General features: G+C 39.6%; 1 protein-coding gene across 6 annotated transcripts; it reads left to right on the top strand.

Annotated features, from left to right (window-relative positions):
- The first annotated feature begins 982 nt into the window (after positions 1-982).
- Positions 983-21,940, top strand: thrap3b (thyroid hormone receptor associated protein 3b). 6 transcript variants are annotated; one of them, XM_078267090.1, is made up of 13 exons: positions 5,553-5,938; positions 6,719-6,822; positions 8,844-8,992; positions 13,189-13,995; positions 14,703-15,320; positions 15,631-15,797; positions 15,977-16,088; positions 16,193-16,268; positions 16,971-17,146; positions 17,565-17,799; positions 18,271-18,420; positions 19,155-19,226; positions 20,381-21,940. In XM_078267090.1, the coding sequence occupies exons 2-13, from the start codon at positions 6,763-6,765 to the stop codon at positions 20,606-20,608; spliced, it is 2,850 nt and encodes a 949-aa protein (XP_078123216.1). In that variant the 5' UTR covers positions 5,553-5,938; positions 6,719-6,762; the 3' UTR covers positions 20,609-21,940. The 6 variants fall into 6 exon arrangements, with proteins under 6 accessions (XP_078123219.1, XP_078123216.1, XP_078123218.1 ...); XM_078267093.1 differs by lacking the exons at positions 5,553-5,938; positions 6,719-6,822 and adding an exon at positions 983-1,003; XM_078267092.1 differs by lacking the exon at positions 6,719-6,822.
- The last annotated feature ends 922 nt before the right edge of the window (positions 21,941-22,862 follow it).

Genomic DNA, 22,862 nt, shown 5'->3' with positions numbered 1-22,862 from the left:
ACTGAATGGATTTCTACGACATTCAGTTCACCCATTAATGCCCCTCAAAATCTTAACTTGTCCGGTATTTACTGTTTATGACCAAATACCTGCAAAACGAATGACATTCCCATCAGCTTCAGCTGTACTTTGTGCTTCGTCCTAATGTTGCAAATGTTAGCATGCTGGCATCAGACAAATACAGTATGCATTGAACCAGTTCTGACTGAGAAAGATCATCCAAATAGAGCATGACAATGATGTTATCTTGTTGCAAATGTTTTTCCTCTTCATGTTCCTGGACGGTTAGGTTTTTGCATCACCACTATATGTGTTAGGAATGACACTTTATGTGACTTGACGCATCATGGTTTGTACATGTTTGAATATGTGAACAATGTGTGGTCATACATACTTAGGCCTTTACCTTGTTTCAGGATGCTATCTCTTGTCCCACATTGACTCGGTTGCTTTATGGCCCAATCAGCATGGAAGCAGAGATATCAAGCTGACTGAAGAGCATCAGTGTTGCTGTGAATGGGCCGAGGCGGAGCATTATCGAGCTACTAGCTGCTTAAATTTACACTGCACTTCAGCCAAAAGTAACAGGATACACCTTTCAAAACATGTCATGTAGTGATCCAACCTGCTCATCCTTCACATGACAAATGAAATGAGATCATTGTCGTGTATGAATGATGTTGAACCTTTAATCCGTCATCAAATACAAAGTCCACATTTTATATTTTCCCTTTAGAATCACCAGCAGACCCTGCAGGCATCTTAATATGTGAAAGCAAACACATTCTGTAACTCACAGATCATCACTTCAAACAACATCATCGAAAACGCTTCCAGAAAGTGAACTATTTATAATTGAGATGTGATTTCACCAAGTGGTTGTCAGACAGTTGGGGGACAGCAATCGCCGAGGTTTCTTCCTCTTCACACGTTTCTATAAACAAGGAAGCAAAAAGATGTCTCGCTCTTCTCTGTTCACAGCACTTTCACTCTCCCCTGCAAGGTGAGCCTTTTCTTTTCTCTCTCTCATGTTCACACGTTTTGTGCAGCTATGTGTTGTTAAGCATTGCTGAGTTAGTACACATTGTAATTTGAGTTGTAGGTTTCAATGTCTTACTCTCTTTTCTTTATTGAATTAAATGAAGCACAATCCTCCTGAGGAAAAAAAAAAACGTCAGAGGGGGAGTACACAGGACAGAAGGAACAGAAATAAAAAAGTTACAATGAGAAGAAGAATTAAATAAATTAATAAAATAAAATAAATATAGACATTACTAGCGATCAGTGGTGTAATGTAACTAAGTCCATTTACTGAAGTACTGTACTTAAGTACAGTTTTGAGGTACTTGAACTTTACTTGATTATTTCCATTTTATGCTACTTTACACTTATACTCCACTGCATTTATTATAATATGCTTGTATGATATAATATGCAGCACTCTATTACTAACCTATGCAGTATCTAAAACTGGCTTCACTACAACATTAAAATGCTCTTGATTCATTAGTGATGAAAACAGAATCTTATAACACTGTGAAAAAGAAACCATTCTGCATAAAGTACTTTTATTTGTGATACTTCTGATACTTTAAGTGCATTTTGCTGATAAAACCTCTGTATTTCTATGTAACATTTTGAATTCAGGACTTGTAATGGAGTATTTTTACACTTTGCTATTTCTACTTTTACTTAAGTAAAGGATCTGAGTACTTTTTCCATCACTGAAAGCAATAGACTTATTTACGGTCTTTACAGCTTTTTTATTATTAGTGCAAGATTTAACCGTCTCTAAGTTAAGTTCATTGTGTTTTTCTTTTGATACAATTTTTCTTCAATAAGAGGAAGTTCTACTTTTTGTACTTCAGCGAGAGAACAAATAAAATAAAATAAAATAAACATTAAGCTTCTTTTGAAATAACATTTGAAATAAAATAGAAAGCTCGTATTACTAAATAAAAGATAAGGAGGGCTTGGAGCCAAAGGGGCATAAGTGTGATGTTGAGCAAATATAAGTATTATATATCAACTGAAAGCTCTCAGTGAGATCTTTTCAGTGCCAAAAGGACATAACTGAAATCAAACTGAAAGGCGTAACAGTAAAAGTGGGGTTTTGGTCTGCCAAAAGGGTGCAAGTGAGCTTAAGGTAATGCTCAGCAACTTTCACCAAGGCTTTAAAAATTCCAGGCTACAAGGAAAATCAACTGATTTTTCTGTTGAACTTTTAAAGAATCTCTATAAACACATAAAATAATTAGTATAACTGCATGTAAGTCAACCTTTTATTAATACATTTACTTACATGCATTAGGCTATTGAGAAAATGTTTGTGCCAAAAAGCCGTATCTCACTCTTTTGCCATTTTTAAAATGTGGTCAATTGAATAAATATTTTTCAACTGAAACTGTAGCAAAATTGTTTTTATAATAATGCTCACTCTGATAACCCAAAAAAAGATCAACTATTGTGCTCAGTACTTGGCAACAGCAGATGATTCCATTTTGGCTCTAATATCAGCCAGTAATATCTGACATGATACATAACATTAAAGCCCAAACCCTAGAGATTTTGGAACTGTTTTGTGTTTCTAAGATGCTCGCTATTATTTTATTCTTGCTTGTTGCTTGTTTGCTCTATTTTGAATGATGACACAAATGCTCCACAAGTTTCATGTTGCAGCTATAATCCCTTTAATCTTACTGACTTTTACTTCACTTTCATGTCATGACCTCACTGGTCAGAGTTGTCCTCTGCCCCTTGGAATTCAAACCTCCAGTGAGACCATAAACAGTTCGTAACAGTGAGTGACAGACAAGGAGCCATGTCTGGTCTCACATTGTGGCCAAAGGAGAGATTTGTCGGGAGTTAATTTTAACTTTGGCACGTCCAAGTGTCCAACACCTGTGCTGCAAAGGAAAATGACAGTGAATAGAAACTGTTTGCATATCTTTGTAGAAGGTCAACGAGGAGTGACTTGATCACAGCGTGCCATGAGGAGTTGTGAAAATTCAAACCAGGTCTTTTATGCAGGCTGTGGACTAGATGGACTAGACTTGTTATTGTGCAGAATGAAGGACTGGGTTTAAGGCTCAGCTGCACATCCTCTCAGTGCTTGAACTGAGACGACAGCCTTCAGGGGCTGTGATGCACCAGATTCTAAATCGTATGGAAGGATGATTTGGAATGATGATCTTTGCAATATCAAAATGCACAAAATAACTTTCTTTCTTTGGGGATGAAGTTCATGATCAAGTTCATGTGACGCAATTTGCCCTTTGCAGAAGCACAGAGTACAAGCACACACACAAAGACCAACAAGGAAGCTGGAATACAAAATAAGACAGCGTCCCTTATGCAAACATTGTGTCATGATATTGACACTCAACACTGCAGTCACCAATACCCAGTACTTGTACTTATTAAATGAATCTGTATTGTCATTGCACAGAGTAAAGTTACTGAGACAATGAAATGTAGATGAGTAAATGTGCATATGTATTCAATAAACAAGATATATACAGTACAAACTAAAATATAGTGTATACGTAATGTTAATAGTGAGACAGTGTATACATAAACATATTGTTTATCACACCTGACTGAATGTTGATGCACAATAGAGATTAAAAGTGGGACCAAAACAATTATTTAAATATTGTGTATTAAAAAGGAAATTGAGACAACACTAGCATCTAGTTGTTGAGGATTGATTTCCTCGTCACTATGTGGGATTATAAATTCCCTGAGGTGAACAACTGCTACACAACACAACAAGAAGATATGTTTTACAAGCAGGGAAGCCAGTTATTCAGTTTTACTCTTATTTGAAATGTCTTGTTTTTTATATTTTGGTGAAAAACCTGACACAGATTCTTTCGCTTTTAAAAGACACTGAAATTCATCCCATAGAAAGAAATGATTAATATCCTTACAAGTCAGTCAGCAGATTCTTACAACACAACTATGAAAGAAGTCTTTGTGATAGATCTGTTATTCATTTACTACTTACTCTCACATCTCCAACAGAAAACATGTTAGTGAGATGAGACAGAACCCAACTTCAGTAACTAAGTGTATTTGTGTTTGGCCAAGGCCAGGTGGGCCCTGAGTGGTGTTCAGGATGGAATCTGCCTCTGTCATAGGAGGTGTTATGTGGCTTTTAGTCTGATAAAAATAGTGCACAGCACTACAAACAGCACAGACCCTGCGGACACCAATGTCAAGCTAAAAGATAACTGTGTGTGTGAGGGGGAGCACGGACATCTTCCACCACAGCCGTACAAAAAAAAAAGACATTTCTAAAGCTGTGAGATGCTAGGGGATTGTAAATAGTTCATGTTGAATGGTCAGTGTGTGAGGATCCTGACAATTATTATCATTTAATTAGATGTATTCATTTACAGGGAGTAACCACATTAAGAAAACATTTATGTGTGTCACTGATGTTCTAAAACACTGTTTAAAATGGGTTTTAAAAAAAGTTGTCATCAAATACATAACGAATGCCTTTTTACCACACATACAAGTAAAAATGTAGATGTATGCATAGCACTATCAAGGCTTATAATGCACAATTCTTTTTAAGATTGGTGAGGCAAACTTAGATGCAAGTCTTGGAAAACCAAAGTAATTTGGTCATATATGTGCAGCAGGATTTTTTTATTTTTTTATTTTCTGACCAGGAACCAAATCTGAGATATTAGCTGGCAATTTGTTTGGTAATATGAGAATATTTGTGCCACTAATACACAACACAAACTGATGTGATAGGGGCCTTAAGGTAGGTCACGCTTTATATTACCAGATCTTGTAGACAGACATCCGGTAATAAATAAAGAGATATCAGTCTCTATCCGAAACAGGACAGTTGTTGGGAGCACAAATAATAGGATTGAGACATTCCTACTTTCCAACGAGATAGATTTTTGCTGTTAACAGTCACTTCAAATAGAGGGCCTGGTTAAAGGACCCCTTTGCTTTGATGCCGTATAGACACATCAACATTTTTTTTTTACCATCAATATTTCAGCTATAGTGCATATTGGTGCATATTCCCAATGGTGGAGTGTAACTAAGTACATTCACTCAAATACTGTACTTGAGTACAATTTTGAGGTACTTGTACTTTGATTGAGTATACTTTGCAGATTTAGTTTAATAATACTAAATATGAATCAACTAATCAATTATAATGTATTATTATCAATTGGGCTACCCAGCAGTATGTTACGTAATTAAAATTAGCCCCACATTCACCATCTGCAACCATATTTTACAGTCTATGGCTGTGGAATGTGGACATTATGCATCAATTCAGTAATAGTCCAGTGATATAATACATAGGCTATTGTTCTGAAATGGGCCATTCTGCGTAATAGGTACTTTTACTTTTAATACTTTCTATATTTTGATGCTACTTACTTACAATGTAGTAGGCTATTGCTACTACATTGCCACAGGTGTTACAGAAGAAATACAGCAGACGATGAGCTCTCATTTTACACCTTCATAGAAAAGTTTCTCCTCCCCGACACTTTACGGCACATAGAATCTCGCGTGATTTGAGCATGTCGAAGATAGCACCGTGAGCTAACTGTGTGTGTCGATCGTTAGCTACCGTAATATCTTAATGCCGCCAAAAACACACATTTAGCACAATTGACAAACGCATATAAGCATCCCCGGATATATCTTATGGCGACGGACACGGCGGACCGAGTGCCTGGCCTATTCTAAAGGCGCAGTGTGTCTGTTTTATTGGCCTAGTTGGTAACGGTGCCACTGCTAACAAGCTAGGTTGCTAACATCCGTTTACACTCCTACAGTAAAACCAGGAAGGAGGGACCAGACGAGCAGTTTGGCCTCAAAGGTTACTCTACTTCTGAAAACATTTATTCATACAAACGAGCCTCATCCAGTCTTGTGAAAACGGGAAAAGGTAAATGTAATTTAATTTTGTAGCTAAGCTGATCAGTCAGTAAGTAGTACTCAGTATCTGCGTTGTTAATGGTAACGTCGGTGCTTTCAGTATCGATAGCTTCAAGTCAGTTTTATTGGACTTTAGTATCGACTACAATGTTGTGTGTCCCCGTAGCTGCACGTTAAGCAAAGCTAACTTCATATTTCTACAGTATTTTGTGTGTAGTTCGTTATATCAGTTTATTTGCTGTTGAGGTGTTGGTACTTTTTCCTCTGCGGTAACGTTGCACAGGTAACATTAAGGTTAATCTTACATTATCTCTTTGCACAAAGCCTTAAATAGTGATTATTAACGCAGTTAACTAGCTAAATATACAACCAAAATGACCATTAAACCCAGTGGCTTGTGTTGGTGACATGTAAGTTATGCCCAGTGGTAAAAGAAATATTCAGATCAAGATATTTGACTAGTAAAAAAAAAAAAAAAAAAACTCTGTTGTTGCAGCAGTACAACAGAAACACCATACATTAATACTGGTAAGTAAAGAAAAGAAAGTAACAAATAAATAAGAGGTACATGAACTAAAATCAAGTGCGTGCGTGCGTGTGTGTGTGTGTGTATATATATATAGAAACTAAACTATACAGAGCATTTGGAAACAGATGACGTGATTAAGTGACAGTGGTTAGATTAATAGAGCAGAGTCTTAATATAATAGAATATATTGCAAATAAAATATAACAAGAACAAAAAGTATTTAATAGGCATGTGAACGTTTATTGTATTGGATGTTTGCAGGACATACAGCTGTACAGACTACAGACATCTTTGCCAATGATGAAATGGAAAAACCTACAATGATTCATGCTCACTTTTGCTTCTGTTTTTGTTTTGATGTCAAGGTGAGAGCTGGACTTTGGTAGCATACAGTAGTTAATATGGTGAACACCTTGAGTCAACTTACTGATGCACCTCCCTGTAATTATCATTCAGTGCATACATAAAGTCTGCAGGCAAGATCAGATTCAGAGATGATGCTATGAATACAAACTCTTCAAAATACCTAATTGTTACCCATCATGCTTATTAGGTTTCTATCGTTTTAGGCTACTATCTTCTTTTGCACAGCTCTGCGTTTTAAACTCACTCAGTGAAACCTGCTTGTTGAGAATTTCAGCAATACAACTCATAATGTTGACTTTACATTTGAAATAATGAGCATGGATGTACTTTTTGTGATGAGAGAGACCAGGTTTTACCACTGGGACTTAAGTTGTTGAGATACCTAACAAACAGGGGGACATAGGCATGGCATGGTACTTTAATTATGTGTATTGAAAATTTGAGGTTCAGCAGAAGAGCAATGAAGGCCTTCGGTGGTCAATAAAACACTTAAATATACTTCTTTAGATTTGGACAGACAGGGGAAATGGGAAACCCTGCATGAACACGTAGCAACCAATGGCACATAGCAACTGTTGTCCGCTTAAACATGAAAGAAAACCAGCATTCTTTTTCAACATTCGGTGAAAAAACATTGTTATGCATTTTCATTGGGTTCTCAAAGGGAATCTTGAATACGATGCAAACGCTTCAGACACTAGTTTAACCTATGGCATAGCAGAGTGATGTCATAAGTACCAGAGACGTTTCCTTTACAAAATTAGGAAGTCTCTGTAGTAGTTTCTCTTTGCCCCACGGCATCAAAGCAGCACTACCTGCTCCAGGTCTGCTGCTTTCTAAGAGACTCGTAGGAAGACTCTTTGTAGAAGAGATTAAATACATGAAGAGAAAACATATTTAAGGCATTATTAGAGCATCTTTGCAAAGAGGCAGCAAGATAGACAAAAGCTGCTAAACTTTAGTCAGTCATTTTAATATTTATCTTTTTCCCCATGGCAGAAAATGGAAAAAAATAAAAGTAAAGATAAATGATGCAATGTTGTACATGTTGTTGTCATTTTCAGTTAATGTTGATTCAATAGTTAGCCTGGGGATCAGGTCAACTTAACTGAAGCACTAGGCTATTTGTTATCCAGAGTTGCATTTTATCTAAATGCTTTCCAGAAGGTGTTAAGCAGCAGTGAAATAGTAAAAAGTTGCTCAATGGAAGGTATCCAGTGGTTGATACTTTTTGGTGGTTCCAAAACAAACAAAAACAAATCGTACTTACATTATTAAAAAGCATGGAATACAGTTGTATTTAGATTGTCTCGATGACTTTAACAGTACCTTGATTCTGTTTATCAGCAAAAGGACTGTATATTTTGGGGCAAAGGACTGTGAATACCAGAATGTTAAAGTATCACAAATATAGCACCTCTCTCATGATCGCCTAGCTTCAATACAGCTACCCACAGAGCTGATTATGTAGCTTTAACTAGTCTCGTTTGATACATATTGTTGTAAAGAAGACAAATTCACAGTAATTGATCCTGTGTCGTAGGCTGTATCCTGTTATTGGAAGGGTCCGTTTTTTTTGTGTTAGCTGATAGTCTGATGTTGAGCCAGCCTTTTCTCCTCCTCAGCAGCACATTGCTGCACAGAAGCTCTACCTGTTGTGTTTTGCTGCCAGCTCGTGCTTATGTTTACATGCTGCTCCAGCTGTCTGCTACAGTCTTAAGGCTAACCTGTTGGCCTCTGTGTTATCATCACTGTATTGGTCTCGACAGTTCAAGGTCATGTGGGGCTTTAGGGGCTGTTGTTGATGAGGTTTTAAAGCAGCTAGAGCAAGGGTCTTTGTGACGGACGACAGGGGGTCATGCACGCTGTACAATCCTTATATATGGAGGATTTGTTTGAATTACATTTTAATGTTTTCTTTTGAAGAGCATAATTGTTTAACGTAACCTTTGGTATCTGTTTCATTCCCCTTGTTAACATTGAGTAAAACCAATAAGAATTGTTTTCTTATGTTTTTAAGGAAAAGAATATTAATACTGGCCTAAGTGCAAAGATGTCAAAGGCTCCAGATTCTCCAGCTCGGTCCAAATCCAGGTCCAAATCCAGATCTTACTCCAGATCTCACTCTAGGAGCCGCTCCCGCTCAAGATCCAGAAAACGTCGTTATAGGTAAATCCAGTTTTCTGTTTTTGACATTAATCATTACCCCTTTTTGTTGTGTATGTGGTGAATACATTTCATTTTCATTTATTTATTTAAAAGGACAACTTCCGGTCCAGCTGAGCAGCTGTTTTCAGCCCCAGTTGAGTAGCGACTTATTTTGACAAGGAAGAACAACACATGGCATAAAAAGATTGTATCTTTAGTTCTGCTACCTCGATTTTAATACTTGGGAGTTATTTCCCTATCGGGCCCCACTCATTCTAGGTATGCTCTCAATTTGCATACATGTTTTTTCTGTGTGGGAGTAAGGCTGACAAAGCCTCGAACTATATGCGTCAGCTCACCTTCTTTCTTGTTAGGAATTTCCAGTCATCTATATTTTTGACTTGTTAAAGTTTTAAGATGTCAACCCTTATACCCAATATAATGTTGTTGGTTTTTAATTTAATGTTATAATGTTTTCCTTAAAAGGTATATTTCACCGCTGGAAAGATGAATATGTATTTAAATTGGGTCATTTATATAGTAGAAATGTGAAATAATTTTAGAAATTGGTGCCTTCTAGATTGAGAAAAGCCAGAAAATTTATTTTTGGCTCATGTGGATGAAAGACAACAATTCCCAGAATGCACTTGCTTCGCTTCCCTACGAGGCCACTCCCCAGCCACGCCTACCGGTTACAGAGGCAGTCAAGGGTGTTTTATTGTCATTTCAACTATATACACTGTATATAGTGAAACAAAACAACGTTTCACCGTGCCTCAAGTGGTGTTACACATTTAAAATATATAAAAACGACATAAGAAACAGGCTACATTTAGTGCACACACATAGACTATACATAAAGTGCAATTACTACTTAAAGTAGAACATTTAAGGGACAGGACAGGCAACAAAAGACAGGGCATAAGTAAACTTGTATCAGAGGGCATCAGAGCACTGATTGTTATAAGTTAGGTTCACCGTGAGGTGAAGGTAGAATATAAGAACTTTCTTGATTTGCGTGGTTGAAATCACCAGCAACAGTAAATAGTCCATCCGGATGTGTGCTTTGGAGCTCACCGATAGCTCCGTAAAGTTCAGCTAACGCATTTAATAGCATTAGTGCTTGGTGGGATGTAAACACAGAGTATAAACACAGCCGTGAATTTGCGTGGAATGTAGAATGGTCGGCATTTAACAGTCATGAACTCCACCAGCGGTGAGCAGTAGTTGGATACAGGCACCGCATTTCTGCACCAGTCCGTGTTAACATATATGCACAGCCCACCTCCACGAGTCTTAAGGCCGTTTTATGGTTGTGCGTAGAATCAACGGCGTACCCCCGCAGACCCCTCTGCGTCTACGCCGGACCCTACGCCGTAGCATGACGTGCACCTCTTGAAAAATGTAACTACACGTCGCAGCCACGCACGTCGCTCGGCCGTGGCTTGGTAGCGTTGCATTTCCCCCCGACTCATTTCCTGGTTCTCCTTCTCCATAAACAGCGGCTCGAGGCACACACCAACGCACAAGTAAACAAAGAGTTTCGTGATTGACCCCGCACCGCGATGCAAAGAAACCTGTTCAACCCCGACGCAGAACTCTGAAAGGGTCACAACGCCGTAGGAGCGACGGCTTAGATACGGTGTGGAGTTTACGCACAACCATAAAATGGCCTTTACCCGACAGAGCAGCATCTCTATCTGCTCGGAAGGCTAGCAGGCCTGGTAGCTGGATAGCAGAGTCTGGTACACTGTTGTTCAGCTATGTTTCCACAAAAACAAAAACACAGCAGTCTCTGAACTCGCGTTGGGAGTTTCGTTGAAGTTGGATGTAGTCCAGTTTGTTGTCTAATGAGTGGACATTTACAAGCAGGATGGATGGGACAGTTTGCCGGCTAGCTTTTGACCTAGCTTGAACTCCTGTCCGCGTTTCCGCTTTCTCGCACAACGCTTTCGATGTCCCCTTCCCCGGCTAGCGGCATCAAGCTCCGTCTCCGTAGCAGGCGAAGCTCGCGTAGTGTGTCGAGTATTCCGTCTGTAATAACGTTTCCTGCATATTCTCCGATCTGTACCAATGTATTCCGGTGGTACACGTGCGGTAGTTTGAATGCACATAATTGCAAGGTTGCTGCTGAAAAGAGAGAGCCTGTTAGCTTAGCTCCAAGATGGCTAACACTCGACCCGCATCGGGTAGTGACAGTCCCATCCCCTATGGGCGGGTTGAAAACATGTGGAACTAGCTGGCTGTAGTCTATAGCATCTGTCTGAGAAAGCCTCCGATGACGCAAAATGACGATTTTTGCGTTAGAGTTTTTTTTTTTTCAGACACACAATACAGAGATCTCTCGTCTCAGGGGGACATTAGGGAGGGAAGCACGGTCGTTCGAAAATACTTCCAGGTTTCTACTGATGCAAAGCTTAATGCTAATCAGTGAAGTATCCCTTTAAGTGAGGGAGTGCTTCCCATGCTGGCTGCCTTGTTGTTGTCAGTCCATGTTTTGGTTTGAAGCTTGGGAGTTAAAGCACTTTCACGGACACTGAGTTGTTCTTTACATAGCATTGCTACACTGCATGTCAATGATTGTCAAAAGGAGTAGAGAGCGAGTACTCTTGGCCTTGATGTATCTCCCTCCCCCTTCACTGCCTCCACCCTCTGTGGATTGGAGCAGGTTGTGTCCTGGGTGTACTCTTTGTCCAACACATAAATTAAAGCCACACAGACAGGCCTGCTGTCTTTTGTTCAGGACTGCTCTGCTCTAATGAAAAGGTGCAAAAGGTAAGTATGTAGTTGGCATGTACTTAAACTTAATGTTTTTGTCTGTGGCTTTACAGGCCTTCAGGCAGCTGCAGTGTTAACATTGTGTCAATTAAAGTCACATTTCTTATATCCCAGAATTTACATGCTACTCTACATTTCTCTGGTTTGGATGGCTTTTATTTGTAGTCTTTGATAAGTGAAGCTACAGTTTGCTGTTTTTTTATTTGCGGTATAGTGTCATGGTGATATGTTTGATGTCTGTCATCATGTCTTTTGTCTTCAAGTTAAAATCACATTAAACTCGTTTGTACCATTCTCACTTCAGAGGTAATTATGCCTCTCGGAGTGAATGACGGAGACAACTCTGCTCAGTGGAGATACTTCCCTGTCATCACTGAGCTTACATGGCCCCCTGTTGACACCGGGGCAGTAATATGTCTCTGTCTCCTGTCAAGGCTACTAGGGCTGCAACTAACGATTATTTTCATAGTCGATTAATCTGTTGATTATTTTCTCGATAATAGATTAGTTGTTTGGTCTATAAAATGTCAGAAAATGGTGAAAAATGTGGATCAGTGTTTCCCAAAGCCCAAGATGACGTCCTCAAATGTTTTGTCCACAACTCAAAGATATTCAGTTTACTGTCACAGAGTAGAGAAGAAACTAGAACATATTCACATTTAAGAAGCTGGAATCAAATAATTTTTACTTTTGTCTTAAAAAATTACTCAAACTGACTAATCGATTATCAAAATAGTTGGCGATTAATTTAAGAGTTGACAACTAATCGATTAATCTTTGCAGCTCTAAAGGCTACCCATGATATGATTTTGGGACCACCAGGGGCCATTGCGTACACATTATATCAGTCTCAAAGGTTACCACAGTAAAAGAGGTTTTGAGAAGTTGTCATAGACTCCATCTGCTGGTCAGATAACTGAATTATCAGTCTTATCTTTTTTTTTTAAACCTTTGTAAAAGTATAATATATTATAGTTTATAGAGCTGCAACTGACAACTATTTTCTAGTTCTCGAAGCCGAAGGTGACATCAACAGCCAAAAACTGACACAAACGGAGATGTTTAATTTACTATTAAAGAATCATAGAAAACCAGCAAATATTCCTATTTCAATAGTTGGAACTCGTGAATTTTGATCATGTGAAAAGTGGTTGCATGTGGGAGCATTCCAGTCGGTGCTGTGACGTGTTTTGGCCTGGTGTTCACAGACAGACTTGTCTGTTTCTGGTGTTCATTCAGTCTTCTGTCCAGGGTCGTTGCCGTTTCACTTGTATAGCGTTCCCTACAAGAGAAGGTTTTCTGAATACAGTCCTTTGCTTAAATTTCCAGACTGCGTGGCTCTTGACTTGCAAGGATAAATTATTGTGTAAGGCCATAAAACATGCTTTGCCCCCAATAACATAATTTTTCTTCTTTTGTCTTTTCTCTCTCTCATCCAGTTCTAGGTCTCGTTCCCGCTCCCGTTCTCACTCTCCGTCCTACAGAAACTATCCTACCAGGGACTATCAGAACAACCGAGGTGGGTTCAGAGGCTACAACCGAGGCTACCGGAGGCCCTTCCACTACCGTGGCAGAAACCGAGGCTATTACCAACGCGGCGGTCATTACCAGAACCGGGGAGGAGGCGGCGGCTATGGCTATAAGGCCAATTGGCAGGGTGGTGGTGGTGGTGGAGGAGGCTGGCACGATCGGCACCATGACCAGGACCACCACTCACACAGCCCCAGGAGGGGGCGCTCACGCTCCCGCACACCCAGGAAGCGCTCAGGCAGCCGGAGCCGCTCCCACTACTCTGACCGCTCGTCTTCGCGAGGATCTCGACGCTCCAGGCGCTCCAGCTACTCCTCGCGGTCCCGTTCCTCAACACCACGTCATCGCAGCAGCAAGGGCAAGCCTGGCACCAAGGATTCTAAGGAAAAGTTAGAAAGTCCAGCAGAGAAATCAGGTCAGGCAGCAGACGGCAGTGCCATCGAGAAGGTATCTGGAGGTAAATGGATTGACTATGACACCAGCCCTAAACGAATCAGCCCAGAAATTAAAAAGGAGGATGCTCCCACTAGTCCTCCTGATGAAGGCAAAGGACCCGGGAGTGGCGGTCCTCTGTGGAAAACAATCGGCACCGTGTCCCCTCCGGTAAAGAGCCCCACAAAGTCTGGACAAACGGCCTCCTTCAGCGGCTTTGGGTTCTTCTCAAAGGAAGACGCCAAATGTGGAGATAAGACTGTGATCTCTGCTGCCTTCAAAAAGTATGTTTATTACTTTTATCGTTACTTGAATTTTTCTAACAAATTATAAAACGTTATTTTTCTTTCTTAATGTTAAGATTTTTTCAAAGAGCCCCCGGAGCAATACAGATTAAGAAATATACATAAGACTCTGTATAATTATTGTAATGTGAGTCGTGATCTGTACTGTTTGCTTTACGGATGGGCTTTTTCTTTTCTTTTTTTTGGAGCTTATAAGTTTATCTGTTGTACAAGATCTGCCATTTTGTGAAGCAGGCAGTAGTGATTTAAAGTTATTGTTTTTATTTTTAAGTTTAAGTGTATTTTGACTGGAGAAATTTACTGATGAGCCAGTATATTAACACTGAGAATAATGTCCCAAATATTTTTCCAAAGAAGACTCCACTGCCAGTGAAAAACTAAATTAGCCCGCCCAACTGTCAAAATGTAAATGTTCTCTTAACAGCTTTCCCTTGCATAATAACCCAGTTTAAACTAAGTTGCATTGTTGGTTTTTATAGTTTTAAGGGTTTTGGATACACAAGTGTAACACAATGAGAGTGAATACTCAAAACGTGCATAAGTACAACGGTATGTCAGTTTGAAACAAGGAAGGAGAAAGGATTTAGATTCACAGACGGCAAGAAAGTTGATAATCCAATAAATAACATTACGAATGCAGTTGTGGCGTTGCTGGTACTAAAGCTCAGTTTGGTTCTCTGTTTCAGATTCTTGGCTGAGAACAAAAGCAGAAAGATGGCTGCTGAAAAGGAGAATGGTCGCGATAAAGAGGAGAGCAACACAGATGGCGATCTAGAGAAAGGGAACAAGTCTGAAGACCTTTTCAACATCTCGTCCACTTCTTTCAGCGACTCCAAGGAAGACAAGACCATGCCTTTCTTTGATGCTGGAGAAGAGGAGTTCCTGAAGTCTCACGGGCTGAAAGAGAGGGACATGGAGGAGGAGGGTGAGGTCAAAACAACCCTCACAGCTCGAGACATTTTCGGGAAATGGGGGGATGAACCAAGCTATTCAACGTCCTACTCGTCAGGTAAAGAGAAAACCCGCAGAGATGCTGAAGAGGCAGAGCCCGTAGATCACATGGAGGAGGAGTTGTACCGAAGCCGCAAGCACAGCTCCAAGAAGGAGGAGAAGTCCAAGAAGAAAGAGAAGAAGGAAAAGGAGAAGTCCAGAAGGAGTCCGTCCCCTCCTGCAACTTCCAGGGGGAAGGAGCGGCCGCTGTTTCCTGGAGCTTTCGCTCTTCGTGAGGAGTCACCTGTACGACATCTGTCTGCGTCAAGGGACGACTTTGAGCTCAAAATCGGTTCTCTAGATGAAATGCCCAGGTATGTTTAGTAATACCTGATCATATACTTACCACTGCAATATTACAGTATTGGCCCAAAAAAAAAAAAATATATATATATATATATATACACACACACACACACACACACTCTGTTTTGTAATGCATAAATTAATAACGCACAAAAAAAACATGTCGTTGTAAAAGCATTTTGTATGTTCTAACTCCATTCAATAAGAACATCTGAATACGTGAATATGATATAACCCTCTCGTCCTATATTTGGGCCAATATGGTAGATATTTTTACATCTCATTGTTTAATGTTCTTCACCTCTTCTGTTCTCTCAGCTCTTCCCTGTCTAAAGAGCGCCTCATGTCCCGAGAACTGCCGAAGCCCACTAAGAAAGATACAGAGTTTCGTTCCATTTTCCAGCACATTCAGTCAGCACAGCTCCGTCGCAGCCCCTCTGAGCTGTTTGCTCAGCACATAGTCTCAATCGTGCACTACATCAAAGGTAAAGTATGATAGGATATGGTTTTGTCCAACCTCTACAGACTAAAGATAACAAGACAACAGGAGTTTGGACAGTTGAGGAGGTCCACTGGACATTTCATTACTTGATTACATGTCAGTTACCACAGCTGGTGCTGCTGTTTCTGGAATAATAGTTTTTTTTTTATTTTTTATTTGCAGCTCAACACTTCCAATCCTCAGACATGAGTCTAAGTGAGCGGTTTGCCATGTACCAAAGAAAAGCTGCAGAGGTAGAAATGATGAAGCCAAGAAAGAGCCCAGAAATCCACAGGTATCTACAATGTCTAATCATCTGATCTTAAGGGATGCATTCAACAAAGCACTTCCATCTTTTTACAGTCATTGCCTACTGACGGTGCTTTTTCCTCCTCTTAGGAGAATCGATGTTTCCCCAAGTGCCTTTAAGAGGCACTCTCAGCTGTTTGAGGATATGGAGGAGACGAGCTACAAGGTGACCCGCCATTTTGAAATTTGACGTATTTGGAACAAGCAAATTTGAGACGATCTAAAGCAGCAGTGTTCAGCTTTGTGCTTTTCTTTCAAAGGATGCATATTTCTAAATCAAAAGAGCCCAATTGTGTTTTGTAAGTGCCAAGCAAGCCCCCCAGCCTATGAGATATGGTTATTGATTGGGTATGTACGAACCCAAGCAAAGGCTATAAGGAAGTGAATTAAGATCCTGAGTCCAAGCCTCTCAAGGGATGCTTATCAGTGCCTTTACCTTGTAAGTATTTTTCTTAAAAAGCAAAAAAAATCAAGCTACAAAAAACTGTGAAATTCAATTTATTTTAATAAGCTACATGCATGCTGCTGGTTTCAACAAATACTTTAATATTAAATTGTGAAAAGTAATTATTTAAGAATATTTCGTATTATTGTTCATTTGCTTTACTGCATAAGTACCCATCATAATGTCGTGTGGGGTTTAAAGTAAGAATTGTCAGTATTCACATTTTGTCTTCACCACTAGAGGGAACACCATACTTAATATATGTTGTGCATCTTTATTTGTAATGCAGTGATGTTTGTTTTCAAGCTTTTTTTGTAATTGTCTTTGTCACGTTTACCAAATAATTAATAGCATGTATTATGAATTTGTCCATTAGTATTACAAACAGCTGGTTTAGTGGCTAATTAACACATATTTCTGCAGGATCCAAGTAAAAAGTTCAAAGGCGACGTGATGGACCTTCGCCTGGATATTGAAAGACGTAAGAGGTTTGGTGGGAAGGAGTACAAGCGTGAAGGAGGCAGGAGCCCCGGAGGCTCCCGAGGACCCAGCAGAGAGAGGTCCTCTGAGAAATCTGGGAAACACCACAAGAAATCCAAGTACGTTCAATTAGTTGTCTCAGTTTTTCCCTCCAGAGAGGTTTCAGTCCTGTCATCAAACCAGCAACAAGGCAATAGGGAACACAGTGTTTAGGGAAGTGGTTACTGTTGTTACTGTGGATATGTTGCCATGTTGGGAAGATTACAGCAGTGGCAATTGCCACTTCCTCCTCCTTTTTTCCCCACACATGTATGTCCGCACATATCTAAAGATTACCAATCAGGCACTAAGATGGATGACAAAAACATTGCGCTAACTTAAAAACGAAAGTGTTCTTGATGTAAAGCTTTAAGAATTTCCAAGGGGCATTATCGACAGGCGCAGACAAAAATGCGTGCTTAGGGCGTTGTTTTTGTGAAGGACTGTAAAGCGCATTTTTATGACACCTGCATTCAGCTTTTATGTTTGTGCTCACAGGAAGGGTAAGAAGAAACGGGATCGCTCTCCATCCTCCTCTTCCTCCTCATCCTCTCCATCCCCTTGTCCTCCACCTTTCAGAGGTAAAGAGTTCATGGGAGGAGAGGGGATGGAGCAATCAGAGGAGGGCTACAGTCACTCACGTTATCCTCCACGGGACTACAGTGGGCCTGGAGACAGAGGCCCTCGAGATTATGAGGGCCACAACACAGAGAGAGGCCGAGGCCGTGGATTTGTAAGTTCCTGTCTGTGCTTTGTTTATCTCTTCAGCTGTATTAGTTTTTTTTCACTGAGGTACTGACATCTCATCTTTTTGCAATTCTTTGTCCTAATGGCATCACAGTAGACTACGCTTCTCTGCTCTGTTCCTTCCTCCTAATGCTAAGGAACATAATGTGGATGATGATGATGATAATGATGACACTATCATACATATTCCATGCACTACCTGATTTTTATTAAGGTAATGTAGTGTAAATCAGTGGAACTTCACCTCATCACTAAAAACAAATGCCTGATTTCCATCAGTATGGCTTTTTATTTGTGTGTTCTGTCGTTCTCATTGTCCCTGGGTCTATTTTTTGACTCTAACTTGGACCAAAAATATTAAATATTAAAGATAAAAAATATTCTTTTATCTTATTGTAGAAATATACGTTTGTCCCATGAATGCTAGTTTAAATCCATCTTGTTGTTTTGATTTCAGTTCCCCAGAGTCAGAGGGAGAGGGTGGAACAGGGGCAATTATCCAGGCAACAACAGCAATGGAAACCCTGCCAATATGAATCCTGCAGTGCGCCCTCCCGAGGAGGAGTGGGACCCTGAATACACTCCCAAGAGCAGGAAGTATTACCTGGTGAGCCTCTGGAGCTACTAATTGATTCAGTGGCACTCATAAGGCCCTAAAAACATAGACCATTTTCACTGGAGACATTTTGACTTGTCCCAGTCAAAACATTTACACATTTTATTTACCTGCTATGACAAGTGTCAAATGTCTGCTGTAAAAAAAGCCTATCAAACGGTTATGTTGAGCAATGTGGTCACAATCAACGCTCACATTTTGATTTATTGTTAGGCCAATTTTGCATAATTTTACAGCTGATAGTAAAGAGGGCAGCAGGAAGCAAAGGGAGAGAGAGGGCAAGAGGCAAGTTTTTAGTTTTTAAAGGTACATGAACCCAGTTCTCATGTATACCAAACAATTTGTGATTTCTGTTTACTTGAAAGACCACCTGACACCAATATATAAAGCTTTCATGAACTGTAGCTGAGGTCTAATTTCCACTGCTCTTTTAAAAAATCCTTTTAGCACAAAAATCATGCTTAATATGCTACTTTTTTGCAATCCGTCAGATTCTGGCAGAGAATGTGATTTGAGCTGCTGATTTTCTGAGGTTGCAACCAACATGGTTTTTCTATTAACCTATGTACTGTAACTTGAAAACGAGTCCACCTTTAAACCACAGCAAGTATCCGTCAACAATGTAGCCTATGAAAAGCAGAGTCTCTCTCACTGCTAGTTTACTTTTACGTTAGACTCACACATCACAGGCTCAATAGGATAACTCAACTCTGCTTTCATATCAGAGATCGGATGAGGTGGAGGTGCCTTTGAAAGACAGAGAGGGTGAGGCAGGGAGAATCAGCACTGGGTTGCAGGTAGGTTATGTGCAGGATGTTGATTCCGCAAAAGCCAGTAGGCAAGTATGGTAATGTGAAATTACATCAAGGACCTACTATGCGATTGAAAACTGTTTTAACAGACCTATAGCGCTCACATTCACAATGCCTAATGTTTGCATAATGTACATTTTAGAGAGAGCAGTGGAAACACCTTTTATTATATCTATTTGGGGGCATATTTCAGCACCTTTGACAGAGAGCCGGGGTCTATTTAGGGCCCGAGCACTGACAACGTTGGTCAGCAAAGATTTCAGAGATAAAACAAAAGCCTCTTGGAGCCATCCCCTAAACGCAAAAGAAAGTCAGCCATATTAAATTTACTGTCCAATTTCTTTAAGTTTTTGACCATTTGCAGGCGTTGTATTTTAACATACTCTTCCTACAGATTTAACCCGTTTGACTTCAAAATTGGTCAGTACAATCTAAAGACATTTGGCAAAGTTAACTTGAGTTAAGATTTTTTACTCTGGGTCGAACGGTGTTGCTGTAGAAAGGAGTCGAGTTTCCATGTTACGCCACGATACAGGATGTGGTTTGTAAATGACTGTACATTGTCCAATCTGCCAAAATGTCACATGCTTAATAAGAGTCCAGGCCTAGGGACATAACATGCCAATATTGTGTCGTAGTCATAGCGCCACCTACTGACTGGAAATCAGCATCATCTGATTTACATGAAATTGCATAATGCATGTTTAGTGCTTGTTGTCTAACACCACATAGTGGACACACTACTTACAATACATCATCTCCAGCACCTCGCACTCTGCGCACAGTCCGATGGTCGTGGAAATAAAGTCGCTGCTTGCAGCTTTAATTATCATTAGTCTTTGAATCACATTTACTGGAAAGTATCTGATGGTTATTTTAACCAAAGTAAAGGCTTTAATCTTGACTGAAGAAGCGACATGCTGCACAGCAACAACAAAAAACTCAGCTCTGGACCAACTTAAAACTTTAAGATTTAAAATTTGAAGCATTTTTGCAGTGTTTCCATAAATATTAATACGTTTTAAGTTGGTCTAGTGTTGAGTTTTGGTGTTGGGACAAGACCAGCACGGGGCTTAACTATCCTGCTGTGTAAAGGAATTCTGACTTGACCTTTTAATGTTGCCTGTGTCCCCTTTCAGCATGACGATCGTGATGGCGAGAAAACCTGGGTAGACAACCGTGGAAGAGGCCGGGGTTCCTTCCCGCCTCGTCGGGGACGCTTCGTCTACCGTAAGGGGGGCAGCAGCCCGAAGTGGACCCACGACATGTTCCAGGGAGGTGAAGGGGGGGAACTAGGAGATGACACCATAGAAGTAGGCCGTAAAGAAACCAAGAACCCCGGAGACGCCTCCGCTCAGAAGCAGTAGATCCACTCACTCCATCATCATCTACATATTCATGAGTGCGTCAGTGTCAGAACGGTTATTCTTCTTTATTTTACCTTCCACATCATCTCCTCATTTAATTGTTAAAAAATGTGTTTAGTGAGTTTGAGCCTTCTCACAGTTAAAGTGAAGAAAGAACTGACTTGAATGAAGAGCAGCACTCTGTTACTTGTCGTATGTAAGGTTAGATTCATTTCAGTCTTTTTTTAAATGTCAAAGGTGAGTTTTTGTTTTGCAGCTGGTCGACTTAATTGTATCTTTTTAAGGGAGAAAATACTAAGGCAACAAAGATGAATATTCTCTGAAAACATGACAAAATAAATGCATTTGTGCCTTAGAAAATGAATATAAATAATACTTGTGTAGTCTCTTTGAAGGTACAGCCCAGGCTATGAGAGGTACACCTGTACCCGTTTTAATTGTGGGAATGTACATCTTGTTTTTGTTTTTGGGGCTGTGATAAATCTTTGATGTTACCGCATGATACGTTTGATTCATACTTTGCTCCTCGGGACCAATCAGTAGTGGGCTCAGGGCTCATGATCGTCAAATAATCAAACATGAAAAAGTTGCTATCTTTTGAACCCCTGAACGATTGATGTTTGTCAAATATATTATCCAAGCTTTTTCATATAGTGCCACTTCACCTGTAGTTCTCTGAAGGAGTGAAGGCAATTTTATGTGTGTGTTGCAGTATATTCTCATTGATTGTGGGTGTTTTCAGTTAAAAAGAATTGTAAGGAATTTGGCACCAAAATCCCTGGATTTCGATCAGCTACTGTAGGTTTTCTGCCTCTGTTATATCAATTTAGGCAAGTGGCTACCTTTTGTTTAGATTTTAGAAATAAAAAGATTATTGCAAGAGGCTAATACATGTATAGAATTAAAATACCTAAAGTAATGTAATCTAAACATCTTGGTGGAGGAAAAATAAAAAACAAATATGGTTATTTTTCGTTAAATACAAAAGTTGCAGTTAATCTCTCACTAAAAAAGACCCATTTAATCTTCTGTCCGAGTACCTGAACATTAAAAAAGTGAAGTGAAACCCTAAAATTTGTGACAAAACATTTTGTCAAAGGCAATGATTAAAGTGTATGTTTTTAAGAGGAGTTGACACAACTAGCAGAACTAGTTTTGTGGATCTCACTGTGCTGCTTCGTCCCACTTTTGACTGTACATACTTGCATGTACTGAACTGAACTGTAGGACTTTTGTTTTTGTTTAATCTAAGGCTGAAAACTTTTGTACTGTTCTCAAGAGCTTTGGAGTACTTTGTCTTTTAATTTTAAATAAAATTTTCTTTGATTCAGGGCAATGTGTGATTGTGGTTTTTGAAATCTACAAATGAACCGACTGTAGAAATGTGTTAAATGTTTTTTGATTTACCTCAATATTGTTCGGAGTCTTACGTACCCCACTGCAGTATGTGTAAAAATAATTTTATTTTAATTTCTGACCTTATCCTTACCATACCCAATGTATAAAAGTATTTAAGTGGTAACTTTTAGCTTTGCCACAAACTGGTCACTAATGCCTACATTTGATTAAAGTGACAAAATACTAAATAACCATAGAGCATTTTAAAGCTGCAACTAATGATTCAATCAATTTTATTCTTTGTCTGTAACCAGAAATTAGTGAATAATGCCCGTTACATTCTGGACATTTCTTTCTTTGTGAATTATGTTTGGAAATTGTGGCGTTGCTACTTTTACTAAGTACGTAATGTAAACAATCTTAATACCACCTCTGCTTATCAGGCAGTCACATCTGCTTTCAGCTCCACATACTGACCTGATTTAAAGCAGGGGTGTCTGAAACAAATCAATTCAAAGTCATGTTTCTAAGCATATCTCATGAAGTACGAAGGTGGTGAGACAACGTTACATATGTTTTTTGAGCTGATAAAGAGGGCCGGGCCTCTGAGAACACAAACAAGTGTGAATTTGTCACAAAATGAGCACACACCATCAAGTCATGAGTGTCTCATTTTGTCTGTATTGAGAGTGTTGCATTCAGTGCCACTTAACGGACACTGGACACAAGCTATACTGCAGTTGTAACATAAAGAGCCTTTTCATGGACAGAGGAGGAAAATTCAGCCAACAGAAAATAGACTGTCTACTGGAACATTGCTTGGATTCACTTGGGGAAGCTCTGCATTGGTAACATCTACAGTACGGCTGAGGTAAATGGCTCTTTCATAGCCACTAAATAGACAAGTCTTCAGCAG

Source organism: Sander vitreus, chromosome 14 (assembly GCF_031162955.1).
Source record: "Sander vitreus isolate 19-12246 chromosome 14, sanVit1, whole genome shotgun sequence".
Taxonomy (NCBI): Eukaryota; Metazoa; Chordata; class Actinopteri; order Perciformes; family Percidae; genus Sander; species Sander vitreus.
The sequence above is the reverse complement of the archived record's forward strand: the minus strand, read 5'-3'. Positions and strand labels throughout refer to the sequence as shown.

What these genes read in the sequence shown, in the direction of transcription:
- thrap3b (XM_078267090.1), top strand. Translation starts at nt 6,763, where the DNA reads ATGGAAAAACCTACAATGATTCATGCTCACTTTTGCTTCTGTTTTTGT. An exon ending in TCCAGAAAACGTCGTTATAG is followed by an intron (nt 8,993 to 13,188) that starts GTAAATCCAGTT and finishes TCTCTCATCCAG; the next exon opens with TTCTAGGTCTCGTTCCCGCT. An exon ending in ATCTCTGCTGCCTTCAAAAA is followed by an intron (nt 13,996 to 14,702) that starts GTATGTTTATTA and finishes TCTCTGTTTCAG; the next exon opens with ATTCTTGGCTGAGAACAAAA.